Source organism: Rhinolophus sinicus, chromosome 16 (assembly GCF_057876585.1).
Source record: "Rhinolophus sinicus isolate RSI-liver-muscle chromosome 16, RSI-T2T, whole genome shotgun sequence".
Taxonomy (NCBI): Eukaryota; Metazoa; Chordata; class Mammalia; order Chiroptera; family Rhinolophidae; genus Rhinolophus; species Rhinolophus sinicus.
Genome location: NC_142516.1, coordinates 90048503 through 90065955, shown reverse-complemented (window position 1 = coordinate 90065955; position 17453 = coordinate 90048503). Strand labels below are relative to the sequence as shown.

The following is a 17453-nucleotide window of genomic DNA, read 5'->3' as shown; positions in this document are numbered from 1 at the left end:
ATTTATCTAGACTACCCATTGTTTTCTAACACATGAAACATCAGTATTAGATGGAAGCGAGGTACATGCACAGACGCCAGTGAGGACTATGAGCTCAAAGGCTGGCAGCAACAGAGAGGAAAGAAAACTGGCCAAAGCACAGGAGAACTAAACAGTGGTTATTTGGGCCATTTTGCATGAGACTACATTGTACTTTTATTATAGCCCATTATAATCATTGCAGTTCATCAGTCATCAAGGAAAAAAAGCATAATGCATCTTGGAGAGTTTTCCATGGCAACTGAATGATAAAAGTATTGGCGTTTTGAAGGGAGACGCAGCAATTATCTGGCAAATTAATTCATGCATATCTACCTCATTCCTATGAGTTGTGAATATGTATTTCACTGATTTGTCAAACCCCGAAAATCTCAACATATCCCCTTGTAGTTCCTTTGTAATTATCTCAATGTAATTCTCTTATCCAATCATTTGGGAAGTTTAATGTGCCAAAAATAGCATTTTGTGTTTTTCTTAGTTTTTGTGAATTATGCATAACAATGTTGGTTACTGTGAATGACCTTCCTTAGCTACTGTGGATTTTGAGTTGGTTGTGAATGAATTGAGAAACAGGTCATTCCAAGGTTGCAGGAATTTCCATATTCAGTCAGATGTATGATCCACCAAGTCGGTGTTTTCTTGCCAACAGTGGCTTTTTTTTTATTTTCATGACGTCAATATTTGTCCCAATTCTGCAGTAGTAGAGTGTAAGAAATGTCTCAATTTGGACAATGCTCCATTCCTTTGCAGTCCCAAGAGAACCCCGGTGGGTGCCTGCAGTTAATCGCTGTAATAGTGGTAATTGCTGCTGTTGTCCTATGGGCGTATGATGGCCTTCCCCTGAGTACAGCAGGACCATCACTCTATCATTGCTTAGAAAAGTACTCCTGCCTTTGTTCTCAGGGGGGCAAGGATGTATGCCCACCTGGTACAGGGTGGTTATCTCTTTTTTGAAATAAACTTGAGTAATGTAACAATTCTAATTTTAAATTTTATAGCTAGTTCCCAATGGTAATAATGCATATTAAATATTTTCTTCATTATGACTTTAGTTATAATACTAGTTTAGTCTTTAAATTTTAGCAGCATCACTACTTTTAATCTTACGAGTGGTGATGTGCTTAGTTCTTGTCATTAAGGGAAAATGTTTCTGCTCTTAAGGGATATTCACCCATAGTGTTGACTTTTTCAGAGTCAATTAAGTTAAAATTAGTTTTTTTTTAAAGTAAAGTTTTTGTGGTTCAAATCTGGTATATTCATTTAATTAAAGAGGGTTGCTTCTAAGATTCATAGATTTCAAAACTGCTTTCTTTTTATGTGATATAATCTTAACATATATATTCTTCTCTCTCTTTTATAATATGTAGTATTCATTTTAAAGCAGTTTATTTGTATGTGAATGTTGTAGCATACCAAAGATTCAGTAATCATTTTGTTAATGTAGTTACTAAAGACAGTAATAAACACTAAAGGCACGGTCATTGGAAAGAAATCTATTTTTCCCTAAAATAGACCTTAAGTACAAATAGATCCTTGGATTATTTTTATGCTAAGATAACATGATTATGTCATTTAGGACTTTTTAAAGTAAAAGATAGCCATATTTATATTTAAATGAGAAATAAATAGACTTTTAGCCACTAATGCGTGAGAACATTGAAATAGTAAGTTATACAAATAACCTGCCTTCTCTTACCTCTCCTGGGGTTAGTCCTGGATGAGAAATGGAGAACAAACATCCCTCAGTATCATGTGGCCTTTAAAACAACGTAACTCTAACCCGCAAGACTAATTTTTCTTTATAAACTCTCACATTTCAAAATTAAAACCACAGTTTTTTGTTGTTTAGTTTTGTTTTAGTGTTTGGAAATAACTTGAATTAAAATATAATTTTTAAAATTCCAGTTCGGAATTATTAAGTTTTTATATTCTTGGTTAAAGTGTGGCTTCCGTTGCTTTCCGCACCATTCCTGCTCCCTATCCTCTCTCTGTCTCTGCCCGAAGAGCCCTGCTTGTCCTTCACCCGACTCAGAGCCCCTCTGATCTCTCTAATTATCCAGCTGGAAAGAGGCCCTTCATTCTCCAATGTGCTCCATCCTCTTTAACTATATTATTCACATAAAAGACAATGGGACATATGAGAAAGTGACCTGGCCTGGAGACTTCAACCTTCCTGAAGGATCAGAGATGTGCAGGCGAAGTGCCAGACACGTGCTAACACACCTCATAAAATTATTATTATTGTTGTTATTATTATGGTTATTCACATGACTCATGGTCAGTGCTACATTGTTTTATCGTCCCAATTAAACTGTGCACTGTCATGACCGGTGCAGCTGGAGTGTGGTAGAAATTCCTGGAATTTGCGTCAGAGGACCTGGGTTTGAGTCTCCTTGTCACGCTGATCTTCCATTCATAAATAGAAATGCATTCAGTGCCTGACTCATGGAAGTGCCTGACTCTGTGAAGATAACAGTGTCAAAGAATATAACGAGCATAGAGTGCACACCATCTTACCAATGGATCTGGCTGTCATGCCTACCAGAAGCACCCATCAGATTCACCCATAGGGCTTGTTAAACACGATCACTGGACTCGCCCCCAGCGTTTCTTATTCAGGAGGTGTACGGCGGGCCAGAGAATGTGTGTTTCTTACAAATTCACAGGTGATGCTGACCTGGGGACCACACTTTGAGAACCATTGGTCTGGACATAATATAGCACAGAAGTGAAGACTAAGGACTCTACAGCCAGACACTTGGCTTAGAATTCTGGTTTCACCACTTACCAGCTTTGTGACTTGATCACATTACGAAATCCCTGCCTCAAATTCCTCTTCTGTAAGATAGGTATAATAATCGTACCCACTAGAGTTGTTGTGAGGATTAAATGAGTTACTCTACATAATGTTCACTGAACCTTGCTCGGTGTATTGTAAGCGCTGTACATGTGCTTGCTGCTATCATCACCACCAATTTCTTTTTTCTATAAGAACTAGAGTGATATCAGAATTTGGAATTCTTATTTTCTGCTTCATTGCCTTCTGAAAACCTCTTTCATTGTGAGATATATGTAGCAAACATAAAAGTCCATACATTGTTTGCAAAAAAAAAAAAAAAAAATTAAACATATTGTTACCAAATGAACACCAAGTAACCTCCCTGACCCAAGCCAAGAACTAGAAAACTGCCAGATCTCATGAAGCTGGTTACACTCATCTTGCCAGCCATACACCCCTTTTGCCAGCTTTTGGTGAAACAAGATCTGTAGTGTACTGCCTTCTTTATTTGTCCTAAAATTTCTACTTTGGGGTATCAAGAGTTGCTGTTCCATACTTCAGGGATTCTATTGGTTGGCCTTTAACTCTTATCATCGTAATTACCCTCTCTAATCATGTCTTCCTCCTAATTGACCCTTTTCACTTCTGCGGAACCTCAGGCTGATAGTCTCAGGAAACAAAATACAATGAGTCTTAAAACACTTTCCTTGTTTTTTTCTTTTTTTGATAGTCAAACCGGCCATCGCAGAAATAGTTTGGATAACTTTTATGTGTATGTTCCTCACCCTTTGAAGACATGGACCTACTTGGCATTCTCTTAAGATCTATTCTTTGTTTAATTTTATATGATGATTATTGTTATAATTAATATTATTAATTATTAGCATTATTTTACTTTCAAACAATACAAATGCCTTAAGTTCCTTTGGGACTGGGTCTTTTCAGTTGTAATTTCCCACACATGTAGTAGAGAGTTTATTCATCTTTTAGATCTGATTTGAATTTTCCCATTACTAGATTCTCCTTCAACCTAAAAATATTTTTTTCACTAATCATGAACCTAGACCTACAAAAGAAACAGCAACATAGAACTTTGGAAGCATTCGTAGGAATATTTCTGGGCATTATTTCCTGTCCCTGCCAGAACTAGCAGGCTTAGCGTGTCATTACTCATGCTCACAACTGGATGCTTCAGCGCCTTGGCATCTGCATGTGTGTTGGAAATTGCTAAGCCTGAGGACATGGAGCTCGATTTTAGAGCTAGACCATTCTGAGAAGATCTAAATAATCCTGGACCTCCGCCCTAGCCCGAAGGATATGTTGAACATGTTAAAGAATAAAAGAAGAAAGGAGAAAGTTGGCCTCTACTAAATCCCCAATATCAAATCCTTACAAAATGGCGAAGTACAGCCACTGTACTTACACTGATTTGAAGGACCCCATCCCTGTGCCCTGTCACTCCTAGATGCTGGAGGCCTCCGTTATAGTGGTTTTCCTACCCATTATTTGATAAATCACTCACATCCTCTTCTTAGATTCCCTGCTGTGAAGAAGAAATTTATGGCAGAGCTCAAAGAATTACGGCACAAGGAGCAGAGCCCATACGTCATTCAAAGCATCATCAGCTTGATAATGGGGATGAAGTTCTTTCGGATTAAGATGTACCCAGTAGAAGACTTTGAGGCCTCTCTTCAGTTTATGCAGGTAACATCTTGGGCTGGAGGACCAAGCGGCTGTCAGCTTGAGCGTCTCCCTTCCTCAGAGTAACTGACCTGAAACATAAAAACCCACTCATGCGTAAAGGTGGGGAAAAGTCCTACTTTTTCCTCAGTAATTCATAAAGGGCTTTATAACCAAATAATAAAGTTGCAGGCACATAATTTCATTTTAAAACTTAATATCATCTTTGGAACAGGGTATCCAGTGGAATATCTTATTTGTTGATCTTTTTTACCCATTAGCTATACATTGTTCTATGAATAAAATATAGCTGATTTTTTACTCTTTAGTATTAATAGCATTGAGTTGGCTACAGGGACATTTATAGGCATCAGAACTTTAAATAATGAGGAAGGTTTTTTTACTCATACTATAAGAAGGAATCAATTTCTTTTTTTAAATCAACCAAACCGTACAGGCTTAGATGCTGATTGCACAGTGTTTATCATTATGTGCTAACAAAAGAATTGTTGTTAATGAAGCTCTATTAGAGTTTACAATACTGTGTCTCCCCAAAAATAAGACCTAGCCGGGCCATCAGCTCTAATACGTCTTTTGGAGCAAAAATTAATATAAGATCCGGTATTATATTATATTATATTATATTATATTATATTATATTATATTTTACCTGGTATTATATTATACCTGATTTATTATATTATATTATATTATATTATATTATATTATATTATATTATATTATATTATAGACCCAGTCTTATATTATATTAAAATAAGACCGGATCTTCTATTAAGTTTTGCTCCAAAAGACACATTAGAGCTGATGGTCCAGCAAGGTCTTATTTTTTGGGAAACACAGTACTTTAGTATCTGAATGGATCTTTCTATTGCTGCCGTGAATCAGATTTAGTGAGGATCCTAGTGAGGACCCTAATAAACAGCTTAGATACAGGGGTTATGAATATCTGCTGTACCACTTCCTACCCACTAGGACGACAAGAATAAAAAAGGCAGCTAACAGCAGGTGTTGGTGAGGATGTGTAGAAACTGGAACCTTCACACATTGCTGGTGGGAACATAAAATGGCACACCAGGTTTGGAAAATATTTTGGCAGTTCCTCAAATGGTTAAATCGAGGATTTCTATATGATCCAGCAATTCTACTCCTACCCAAGAGAAATGAAAATATATGTCCACACAAAAACTTGAATGCACATGTGCATAGCAGCATTATTCATGACAGCAAAATCATAGATACAACCCAAATGGCCATCAACTGATGAATGAATAAACAAAATGTGGTCTGTCCATACAACAGAATATTATTTGGCCATAAGAAGGAATGACATACTGATGTGAATGAACCTTGAAAATATTATGCAAAGTGAAAGAAGTCAGACACAAAAGGCCACATATTATATGATTCCATTTATATAAAATGTCCAGATAGGCAAATCCATAGAGACAGGAAGTGGTTGTGTAGGGCTGGAGGAAGGGAGTGTGGCCAGGGAAGTTGGGGATGACTGCTAAGGGATGCAGTTTCTTTGGGGGATAATGGAAAAATTCTATGTGTGTGGTGGTAGTTGCACAATGGTGCATATATGAAAAGCCATTGAATTATGCATTTTGAATGAGTGAATTGCATACTGTCTCCAAAAGCTATTAAAAAAAAAAAGAAAAAGAAAGAATATAGGCTGTGTGTCAGACTTCTTGGATTTGAATTCAAGCTTCTGCACTTACCAGCTCTGGGACCTTGGACAAGTCAGATTTAACCCCTCCCAGCCTCACTTACCTTATCTGCAAAGTAGTGACAATATAACACTAACCTTAGGTGGTGGTTCTAAGGATTCTTGGCACATGGTACATACTTGGTAACTGTTAACTATTATTTCTTTTATTCCTCTCTCATCCTAATCATGTACGAGGTGTGAAAAAATACAGTAAATGTTTAAAAACATTTATTACAGTAAAAGACACATTGCCATTAATCCCCCTCAAAATATTCCCCCCTCACTTCGAACACACTTATCCCATCATTCCTGCCACTTTCTGAAGCAGTTCTGGAAGTCCTCTTTCATGAGTGTCTTTACTTCATTCTCCATCATGACAATGTTCTGTGTTACACATCACTTCTGGTACAGCAATTTCTGTCAAATAAAAACATTACAGTGTGTCCTCATCCACAATCACTTTGGCATAGTGATTCAAGATCGAAGTAGGAGAGTGAGAAAACCAGCCTTGGAAAATGTCATTCTGGCCATTGTGAACTTAATTATGAGCACTGAATCCGTGGTTTTTAAATAGATTATGGAATACGTGATGTTAGTGTGCATGATGAAATTTAGAGTTACTTATGTAAATTTTATGAGCACATCTCAATCTATGTTGCTGACATTTACTTTTTCTGCCTCCCAGGAATGCGCACATTATTTCCTCGAGGTCAAAGACAAAGACATCAAGCATGCCTTGGCCGGGCTTTTTGTTGAAATTCTTGTCCCAGTCGCTGCTGTGAGTTGTTACATTTATTTTTTAAATTAAAGTTTATTGGGGTGACAATTGTTAGTAAAGTCACATAGGTTTCAGGTGTACAATTCTGTGGTACATCATCTATATATCACATTGTGCGTCCACCACCCCAGAGTCAGTCCTCTTTCCATCGCCATATATTTGACATTTTCATTTTTAAGCACTTCTTCACATTGGATTAGAGAATCAATTTAATTAATATAGTATTAACATGCATCTTTTCAGGCTGTTAAAAATGAAGTCAATGTCCCTTGCCTTAGAAACTTTGTTGAAAGTCTATATGATACCACGCTGGAACTTTCTTCTCGAAAGAAGCATTCCTTGGTGAGTAACTATGACAAAACTAATTAGTAAGTGGTAATAAAACTGCAGAGACTACAATTCCTGGGCTGGAATCTATTTGAGAGTCATAAGCATTCCACTGATGGAAGAATTATCTACAGTTCCCTCAAAAAGAGGTAGTTTTTCAAAATTCCGAGCTTGCACTTGATGTTGACCATGATTGAATCATGGTCATATGAGGGATTTAGACCACGTCACCTCAGATGACCCTTCTAGTCCTAAGGATTTTGTTGTTTACTTTCAAGATTGGCTTAACTTGATTTTTGTTTTCATTTCTGAGAATTTTTCTTTCCAATCTGAAGCCTGAAGTTTATAATAACAATTTCTCTTCTCATTCCCCAAGTCTTTCAGGCTAATTCCTATCCCAATATTCAGAACCAAAATGGAACCAGGTAGGGAGGGGAGTTGGGACACAGATCCTTGCCCAGAGGCAAGCTTCTCTGAAGGCTGAGGAAACACTTTTGAGGAAGCTTTAGCACTAAAAAGCAGTATAAGAAATTCTTTAAAATTACTACAACCTTTTGTCCTCAGTGGAAAATGAGGTGGACAAGTGGTATACCAGCTGTCATTGCAATACTGTGCAGGTAGTAGCTGGCTCAGGTAGCTAGTTGCTGGCAGGTTATGCTCGTCTTCAGAGTATGGACATTGCCACCTTATTTGAGCAGCTACTCAGAGTTGCTTTGCAGGTAGTGGTGATGATTTTGCTCCTTTGTCTACATTCTGGGGTCATTGTGACTAATTGCTTGGTTGTGTCTTGTTTTTTGTTTTGTTTTGTTTTTAGATTACTGGCTGGAATTAGAGTTGCACTCAATGGTAGCAGTAATTCAAAATCAGTTTAAAATTAAGTTAATAGAAAAAAAGAACTAAGTTAATGAATTGTTAAGCACTGAATATCAGTATGCCAATTGCTTTTTGCTAATTCAATTTAATGGAAGAGTTAGTAATATTTTGTTTAAATCTTCATTGGCCATAATTTTTGAGAACCATAAAGGTATATGCTATCTGGTGCACCAAAGGGATGACAGGTTCTGCATATATTTTTTCTGGGTGGCGCCCATTTGCTTTTCAATATTCTCCAGTTGCTGCAGGAAACTGGCCTGGTTAGGCAGGAAAAGCACAGCAGCACCTTTGTTTATTGCATCGTAAGCAAATTCCTTCTGTGGTTAAATTGTCTTGGTGGAGTTTACCAATGCAATAACATTTTTGTTAGGAGTCTTCATTAAGTACAGGAAGATTACATGCAAAAGAAAATATATCCACCCACCTCAAAGACAGGGACAAACTAGTAGATGTTTATGACCAAAACGGCCCATAACATTTTCAAAATGAGCATACCTTCCTGCTTTCCTTCTGAGAGTTGAGAGTGATTGAAGAAAAAGAGTTTGCTTTTAAAATTCATAGGTGAAGACTAAAGCAGTGAATCAGATTTTCACTTAATATACATGAAACTTATTATGCACTATACCTGACTCTGAATTATTCCATCCCCATCGTTACCAGGAAGCTTTGGGAAATATCCACCTCTGCACAGCATGTGTTGGGCCTTACTGTGTGGCCCTGTTTATACTGGCCTGTACAGGCCACAGAGGGAAGTGGACAGGGGGTGGTCCCAGAGAACACGGGTTACCTGGTTGTTTGGAATCTAATTCTTTCTGTGGCTTCATCATCTTTCTCTGCAGGCTTTGTACCCCCTGGTGACCTGTCTGCTCTGTGTCAGTCAAAAGCAGCTATTCCTGAACAGGTGGCACATTTTCCTCAACAACTGCTTATCCAACCTTAAGGTTAGTATTTGCTGGCTCAGAAAGTATTTTATTAAAATATGTGTAATTCTTTGTCTGGTATCTGTGCTTCTGAGAGCTGTTTCTAGTGTTTGCGGGGGATTATCCTGCAGTCTTGGAATAATGACAAACACATGAATAAGAGCTTTTCTTATCAAATATAGTCACTTTTAGAAGGTGAGTAGGGATAATAGAAATCACTTCAAATTTGGAGGGAAAAAGTCTTTTCTAATAAGGATCACTTTAAAAGTAGATTTAAATGTCCCTTTATAGACATCTATTGTCACTTTTTATCTAAATGCTTTTTAAAAAGGCAAGTCACACTTCATTGGTGGAATCATGTGATTTGTCTTCAGAAGCCTATCTGCATGCCTCCTCCATCCTCCCCTACCCCCTCCAGTTGGGGTGGGGGCGGTGGGGAGGAAGTTCCATTCTGTGGGAGGGTTGACCTAGTAACAGAAAACGCTTATTTCCTGTCACTGTCATTTATGATTATTTTAAGGTTTTATTTTTTTTTAATTAAAGTTTATTGGGGTGACAGTTGTTAGTAAAGTTACATAGATTTCAGGTGTACAGTTCTGTATTACATCATCTATATATCACATTGTGTGTTCACCACCCAGAGTCAGTTCTCCTTCCATCACCGTATATTTGATCCCTTTTACCCTCATCTACCACCCCCCACCCTCCTTACACTCTGGTAACCACTAAACTATTGTCTGTGTCTATGAGTTCTTGTTTCTTTATTTGTTGTCTTGTTCCTTTGATGTTTTCAGTTTTATATACCACATATCAGTGAAGTTATATGGTTCTTGACTTTTTCTGACTTATTTCGCTTAGCATAATAATCTCAAGATCCATCCATGTTGTCTCAAATGGCACTATTTCATCTTTTCTTATGGCAGAATAGTATTCCATTGTGTATATATACCACAACTTCTTTATCCAATCATCTATAGAAGGGCACTTTGGTTGTTTCCATGTCTTAGCCACTGTAAATAAAGCTGCAATGAACACTAGAGCACATATACCTTTACGGAAAAATGTTTTCAGATTTTTTTTAGTAGCTACCCAGGAGAGGGATTGCTGGGTCACATGGTAATTCTATTCGTAATTTTTTGAAGAACCTCCACACTGCCTTCCATAACGGCTGCACCAGTCTGCATTCCCACCAACAGTGCATGAGGGTTCCTTTTTCTCCACAGCCTCTCCAACCCTTATTATTATTTGTCTTGTTGATGATAGCCATTCTGACTGGGGTGAGGTGATATCTCATTGTGGTTTTTATTTGCATTTCTCTGATGATTAGTGATGTTGAGAATCTTTTCATATGTCTACTGGCCAACATATTTTATGGTTTTCTATACATGTCAGTCAGTGCTAAGCGCTCATTGAACAACTCTCTTCCGGAAGGAAGCACGGGGGCTGGGTGATATGAGACATGAAGTCATGGTCCCTGAAACCGAGGAGCCTACAGTGAGAACAACTTAATGATTAGCTTTAAAATTGGCTTTAGACCTTGAAAGTGGTAAACATATTTTAAGTTTTATTGACCTGTTGATAAGAGACAACTAAATAAAAACCATCCCTAATATTAGTGCAAATAGCTTATATTTTTCACAGTTCCCAGTTGTGTCCAAAGACATTGAATTTCTTTTACAGGTTGGATATTTGCTCCTTTAGAATTTTTGAGAAATATACTTAAAGTGTGTGCTTATACATGTTGCCTTGTCTTTTTTGTTTTAAGACACTTTAATGTGGTGATGTGGTTAAGATTAATTATATTATTTTAGCATTTACCATAATTACACAATAATCTGCATTAGGGCTGTTTTAAGCACCAACTTTGTACTGGCTCTAAAAGCTGATTGTGAAATCCAAGATTAGAGTCATTTATTTCCTTTAAATTGGCAGTGAACTATAATAGCAGTGGATGTAGAATTAAGCTTTTAAGTATTCTGAAAAACAAAACTTTCCAAGGTTATAAACTATGATATAATGGCCACTTTCAGATATTTTATTTAGGGATTTATCCATCTGTCATACATCTCTAACACACAGTCCAATGTCATTGTGTATGTGTGTGTGAGAGAGAGAGAAAAGGAGGGGAGAAGGGGGAAGAGAGAGAGAGAGAGAGAGAGAGGGAGAGAGAGAGATCTGGCCCAATTTTAAGTTAGCCAGTAATTGGTTCCAGTTAAACATGTTTGTTTGTTGTTTTTTTAATATTTTATGCAGATAGAAAATGGTCATTGTGTTCAAAACAAAAAAGACAAATTATTACAAATGGTCACAGTGCATTTTTCTGTATATATTTTACCAAGTTTGTTTGTGATGAATTTTAGTTAGAATTAAAATTATTTTTTTCATGACAGTTTATTGTTGTGGCCAAAAAGACCAAACATTTTTTGTCCAAAATTGCTTTTGAAACATAGCAGCGTAATCTTACTTTGGAACTTAATTGCTTCAAAGATGGTTATGAATGATCCTAGAGAGAAGTGTTTCCCTAGGCAAACACTTCAAGCGTTGGGATTTCTAATAGAGAAAGGCAATGAGATCAGAAAGTGTCAATAGTATAGAGACTGAACCACATTCTGGAATTCAGTTCAGTTCACGAAATAGTTAAGGAGTGTCCATGGTGTGAGGTGCTAGGGAAGGTGCTGGAAGTGGGGGAAGTAGGGGACATCAAGTAATATAAAAACTAGATATAGAGCAGAGACCCTGTCCTTGGGGAGCTTAGCATTTCATTGGGGGGATATGTAATGAAGTTTCAAAATGCATGATTCCCACAGTGAGGGATGTAAACGTTGGGTTAGGGAGCTCCCTGTGCCATTTGTACAGGGCTGGCACCCCATGAAACATGAAAGAGGTAGTTATAAGGCAAAGTAAAGGCCATGATATTTCACTTTATGGGTAATAAATTGTTGGAATTCACCACCTGAGGCTAAAAGATAAAAATATCCTTGATGAGTTACACTTGGAATAAAATTGTATCACATATATTTAGAACTAAACCCAGTAGGGATTAAATGGGACCATTTGAAAACATAAATATACAAAAATACCTTCCAAACCTCCTCATGAGTCCTCAGTAGGGAAGAAAGACCTGAGGAAAAACTAACGTGGCTTCAGACATATGCTTTGTCTTGAATAGCTTCAGTACTTTATGGCATGTAGAGCCAACTCTACCATCTCATAAAGGACACCAAAGCAATCTTTCCCCCTTCACCTCCCCACTGTCTCCCTCCAGCACCCATCCCCTGTGTCTCCCTCTGCCCCACACATGCTTAGTGATGAACATAGGCTTTGAACCCTACGCATTGAACTTGGCAGTCATCTTTGGTGTGTTCTGAAGAACCGAGTCGTCAAGATGGCAGCCGTGACACAGAGCATAATAGCAGTGTGCGTGAGCATAAATGAGCTCATTTAATGTCAGTCTGTCGAAAGCAGGCTCCTTGGATAACACACTTTAAGGCTTTATTATTTATACGTAATTAATTCGTTCAACCATATATTAGCAGTATGCCCTTGTAAAGCAATGAGAGACGTATGGCACCTTCTCACCACAACATTGACAACTTTTAGACATTCTTGGTCAGTGGTGATCAATACTTTTTCTATGTATTTTATGTCAGAATCTGCACATGTTGACCTATTTAAAAAAAAATGGTACATTCCCTTTGTATCTGCCATATATACCTAATTCTGAAAAAAGGAAATATGCTTTGAAAACTTAATTTAATAGTACTTGTTTTTTTTTGTTATTAATCCCCATTTATCAATAGCTCTTTTAAAATGTAGTATTTATTAAGGTTCATATGAACTACGTCCTAGTTTCTTATCCTTTAAAATGGATGTAGTTGGGAGAATTTTCAAATTTCTTTTCTCTTACAATAATGAATACAATATGTCAGTGAGATCCGGATTATGAAAACAAACAAAACAAAAGCAAAAAAAAAACCTCAGAAGTTAAGAAATGTATTTATGACTAATAACAACAATACCTCTCATTAAAGATGGGTTATGAGCCATGCCTGTGGTAGGGGCCTACCTACATTGTCATAGATCCTCATGATAATGTTACAGGCTACACTGAGCTCTACCTGTGCTTTCATGGATATTACTTATGTTTTCCTAAAAATTTGGCTCAGATAACAGTACTTCATCTGAAGATGAGACATTTGTCAGCCCAGTTTCATAGTTCTAGAAGTCTAAGTACAGAATTAAAAATGGTTCTCCTTTCTTTCACCTCAGTCCCTGCTTGTGCCAGAACTTGAATGCAGTCATCTATTCAGTTGGTCAACTGGTCAACAATTCTTTACAAGAAGTGTACCAGGGACTGTTCTAGGTGCTAGGAGTAAGTAGTGAATAAGACAGTAACACTCTCTGGTCTCTTAGACCTTGTTATTTAGTCAGGGGACAGACAGTAAACAAGTAAACAAATACACGAGAAAAAACTTCAGATAGTGATAACTGCTATAAAGAAAATCAAATAGGTTATTGTGATAGAGAATGATACATTCAAGAGGGGAAGGAGAGGGAGGTACGAGGAAGGTCTTTTGATTTCCAATAAGGATCTCAAAAAAAGTGTGGTTGCCATAAATATATTTGGTGAAACTTATTGTCAGCTCTGAATACATATTTGTGTATAATAATCACATTGAAATTTAAGGAGTGCTCCTTTTAAACTTTTCATATAATAGTAAGGGTATTAATAACTTCAGTTTATAAGTGGAAACATTGAATAATATATTAAGGATTCCACAGTCTGCTGGAATGCATTAAAATGTATGGCACCATTTATTTTAAAAACTATTTTCTTTAGAAATATCAAATTTTAATGATACAGTATTAGTTATTTTAAATGTTAATTTTCAAGTAGTTATTCTGATTTAATATTAAAGTTATTTCTATAAATGAGAAAATTTCTTATCGATGTTTCAGATCTGTCAAAGGCACATTTCAAAGTGGAATTTACAAATTCTAATAGTGCCTATAAAATGATTCTAAAAATTAGTGATCAGATGGAAAGTATATTAACTTTCCAAAAATGCCTTATTTATTCAGCCATTGAATAGAAAAGTACTCTCTGTAAATTGTCAGTGCAGTAATTATAGATGTTATTCTAAACTGTAGCACATATGTTATTTGGATAATATAGTCACAAAAAAGTACATTACGGGGGCAGCCGGTTGCCTCAGTTGGTTACAGCGCAGTACACATAACACCAAGATTGCTGGTTCGATTCCCACATGGGCCAGTGAGTTGCGCTCTCCACAACTAGATTGAAAACGACTTGACTTGGAGCTGATGGGTCTGGGAAAAACACACGGTTCCCCAATAAAATTAATTAATTAATAATTAATTTAAAAACAAAAAAGTATATTATGATCAAAGCAAATTGATTCAATTATCACAAGGAAATGCCAAAAAGAAGAAAGGTATTGACTATGATACGCAAGGGAATCTAGCAGGAAGAAATAGATTTACTTCAGTGGCTTTAGTTGAAATAGAAGAGAAAACTAGAAGGTATTTGAGTATGATGAGATCAAAAGGTGACTAAAATTGTTTATCAATCTGTGTTGATAGATCCTTACCTTAGTATGCATGAGAATCTCCAAGGAAGCCGTAATTATAAGACGCCCAGGTGACTTGATACAAATGGTCAGCTCACTGGCCTTAAGAAACATTGGTTTGTCCAATGGGCCTGTCACCAGTCAAGTTATCAGTGAACGCAATTCTCCTCCCTTGTTACTGTTAACAGTGAGGTGCTTCAGCTAAATCCAAAGTAAAGTCTAAAGGAGGTGGGCATTGTGCTGGGCAGGCTGGCATGTCACATGGCATGTGTCAGGTACCAGCATTGAGATGGCAGGGGTCCAGGGAAGATCCGCTCCAAAGCTGACTTGTTTCTTGGACAGTTTTATCAACATAACCTCAGACCCATTATTAATATATTTTTGGTTAATTAATTAATGGAGACACAGATTCCAGTGGAAGAAAATAGTCTTTCGATCTTGAAGTAAAGAGATCTTTGACACAGAAATCAGTGGTTTGAGTCACATGCTCAAAATGTCTGCATCTTGAAAATATTCATTGAGCCCCAATTATGTTAACTGCTATTGGAATGCAAAGGCAATGAGGAATAAGTCCTGTTTTCAAGTAGAGGACACTCTAGAAGGTGCCAGTAGCATACCTGAACAGTCTCCATGTAATGTTAAACCGAAATGGAAAGATCAATGCTTTGAAGACACTGAAGCCAGGTTGCCCAGGTTCGTGTTCTGGCTCTGCCACTTCTTAGCCCCTCTGTGCCTTGATTTCCTCATTTGTGACATGAGGACAGTCACAGTATCTGCTTCATAGGTTCTTGTGAGAGTTAAAATGAGCTAACTATGCACAGCATTGATAAGAATGCCTGACATCATAAGCACTGTGTATTATGTACATTCTAGTTTCTGAGAAAACAGTATTTACTGGAGCAGAAGGCAATTCCTACCCCGGCTGTCATTTACTAACCTGATGACTTTGAGCAAGTCATTTGGCCTCTTTCAGTGACAAAACTCCCTCAGTGGATGTCATGGTATGTGAAGCAGTTTTGACATATCAGGATGCCATACGAGTGTAAGATGCTTCGTGACATCATAATATCACATGGATTAGCTTCAACTACACACCCAGGGTTGCCTTCTGTGTAAGTTCTGTATAAAGAAATCTTGCTTATGCATTAAGTTTTCAGCTGTTACTCACGATGTGCTTTTTTACATTTGATATTTACTGATAACCTGCTGTATGGCAGTCACTGAGGACACATTCCAGGAGCTCACAGTCTGGTAGGAAGCATGCAAGTATAGGGATAGACCAACCTTCTAGAAGCCAGAGAGCAGGGGTACTTAGCAGTCCTTCAGGGTGGAGGAAGAGTGGAGGGGCAGGGGATGGGAAGAGGGGGTGACACCTAACTGAGTCTTGCCAGGGAGTGAGTCAGAATTTTCCAAATGGACCTGGGGTAGGCAGGCATTCTAGGCGCCCAGAGAGTGGCAGAACGGATGTCACGGCACAGGGTGCATCTGGCCCCAGGTAGAGGTAGGAGGTGGTCATGGGTGAGCCAGGTCGCCAAAGGCCACACGTGCACCAGATCATGGAACTCGGACATTGTCCGGGAGGTGATTCAAAGCCACCTAAGGAGTTTGAATACAAGGAAGTGAACAACCATGTTTGCGGTGTAGGGGTGTCATTTGTGCCAAGAATGGAGGACAGGCAAGGAAACCCTTTTGGACACAGTCGCAGTGATCAGTGATATCGTCTTGGAATGCTAAGGCCAGCTACAGGATCCAGGGGTACAACAGAAAGGGCTTAAGTCAGCCACTGTACTCTTCAGTCTCCATGGGACAAAAACGACCATCTCAAATGTCTTTTTACGAGTGAACGAACGTCAGTCGCAACAAGACACACCAGAAAGATAACTGTGGGTGGGGTGGACAGGAAAGAAGTATAAAAGAAGTTGAGGTTAACAGAAGACAGTAATAGAAATCGTTTACATGGAGAGCAGTTAAGCTCCTCAGTGAAACTAACATGACATGAGACTTGCCCTACCCCATAAGGACTCACAGTACGAGATAAGGCATGTGAGAGAATTTTGAATGCTATGCAATGCAAATATAAAATACTTATATGCAACAACAAAGGGAAATTCACAAAGGAGGGTAGATTTGCACTAGAGAAGAAGCCGCCTGGAGTCGGGCACTGCCTCTCCCTGTCTGCTGCTGGCCCCAGGGCCTCGCACGCAATAATGGCTCCTGTGGACAGAGCAGTGCTCAGTCCCTCGGTGTATTAACTCACATGGTTCTCATAACACCCCTGTGAGGCGAGTCGGATTCTCATCCACATTTCACGGGGAAATCAGGCCCAGAGAGGTTCAGGCACTTTCCCGAGGTTGGCCGACCACGAAGAAACTGCAGAGTGGGATGGATTCGCACCCAGGCGGTACGTGTCTGGAGTCTGCTTTTACCCACCATGGAAGCTTTGCTGGTTTGCAGTGATTGGAGGAAGGCTAATCAGAGTTTCTGAAATTTTAAATGATGGAATATTTTAAATGCTACTTTACTAGTTTATTAGTTTACTTAAAGTTTCTTTATGTCACCAAAACATTCAACACATTGTAAGGTATATCATACCTGTTTTATTAACAGGCCAAAAAAAATCATCCTTTATGTATAAATGTATGCATCGAAAATATTGGGGCTTTTTTTTTTTCCTGGAGCTAGAGAAGTAGTTATAAACATGCAGACTTATCTGGAAAAACCCTAAAAAGAAGAA

General features: G+C 38.0%; 1 protein-coding gene across 8 annotated transcripts in view; it reads left to right on the top strand.

Annotated features, from left to right (window-relative positions):
- The window catches only part of FRY (FRY microtubule binding protein), a 433975-nt gene that overhangs the window by 273655 nt on the left and 142867 nt on the right, over nucleotides 1-17453 (top strand). For all 8 annotated transcript variants that reach the window (XR_012495619.2, XM_074330087.2, XM_019749603.3 and 5 more), the window contains 4 exons: nucleotides 4354-4522; nucleotides 6916-7008; nucleotides 7252-7350; nucleotides 9048-9149. Coding sequence is in view for 7 of the 8 variants with exons in the window: in XM_074330087.2 (XP_074186188.1) it covers nucleotides 4354-4522; nucleotides 6916-7008; nucleotides 7252-7350; nucleotides 9048-9149 (463 nt within the window). In the remaining variant the exon portion in view is untranslated. The remainder of the gene's footprint in view (nucleotides 1-4353; nucleotides 4523-6915; nucleotides 7009-7251; nucleotides 7351-9047; nucleotides 9150-17453) is intronic.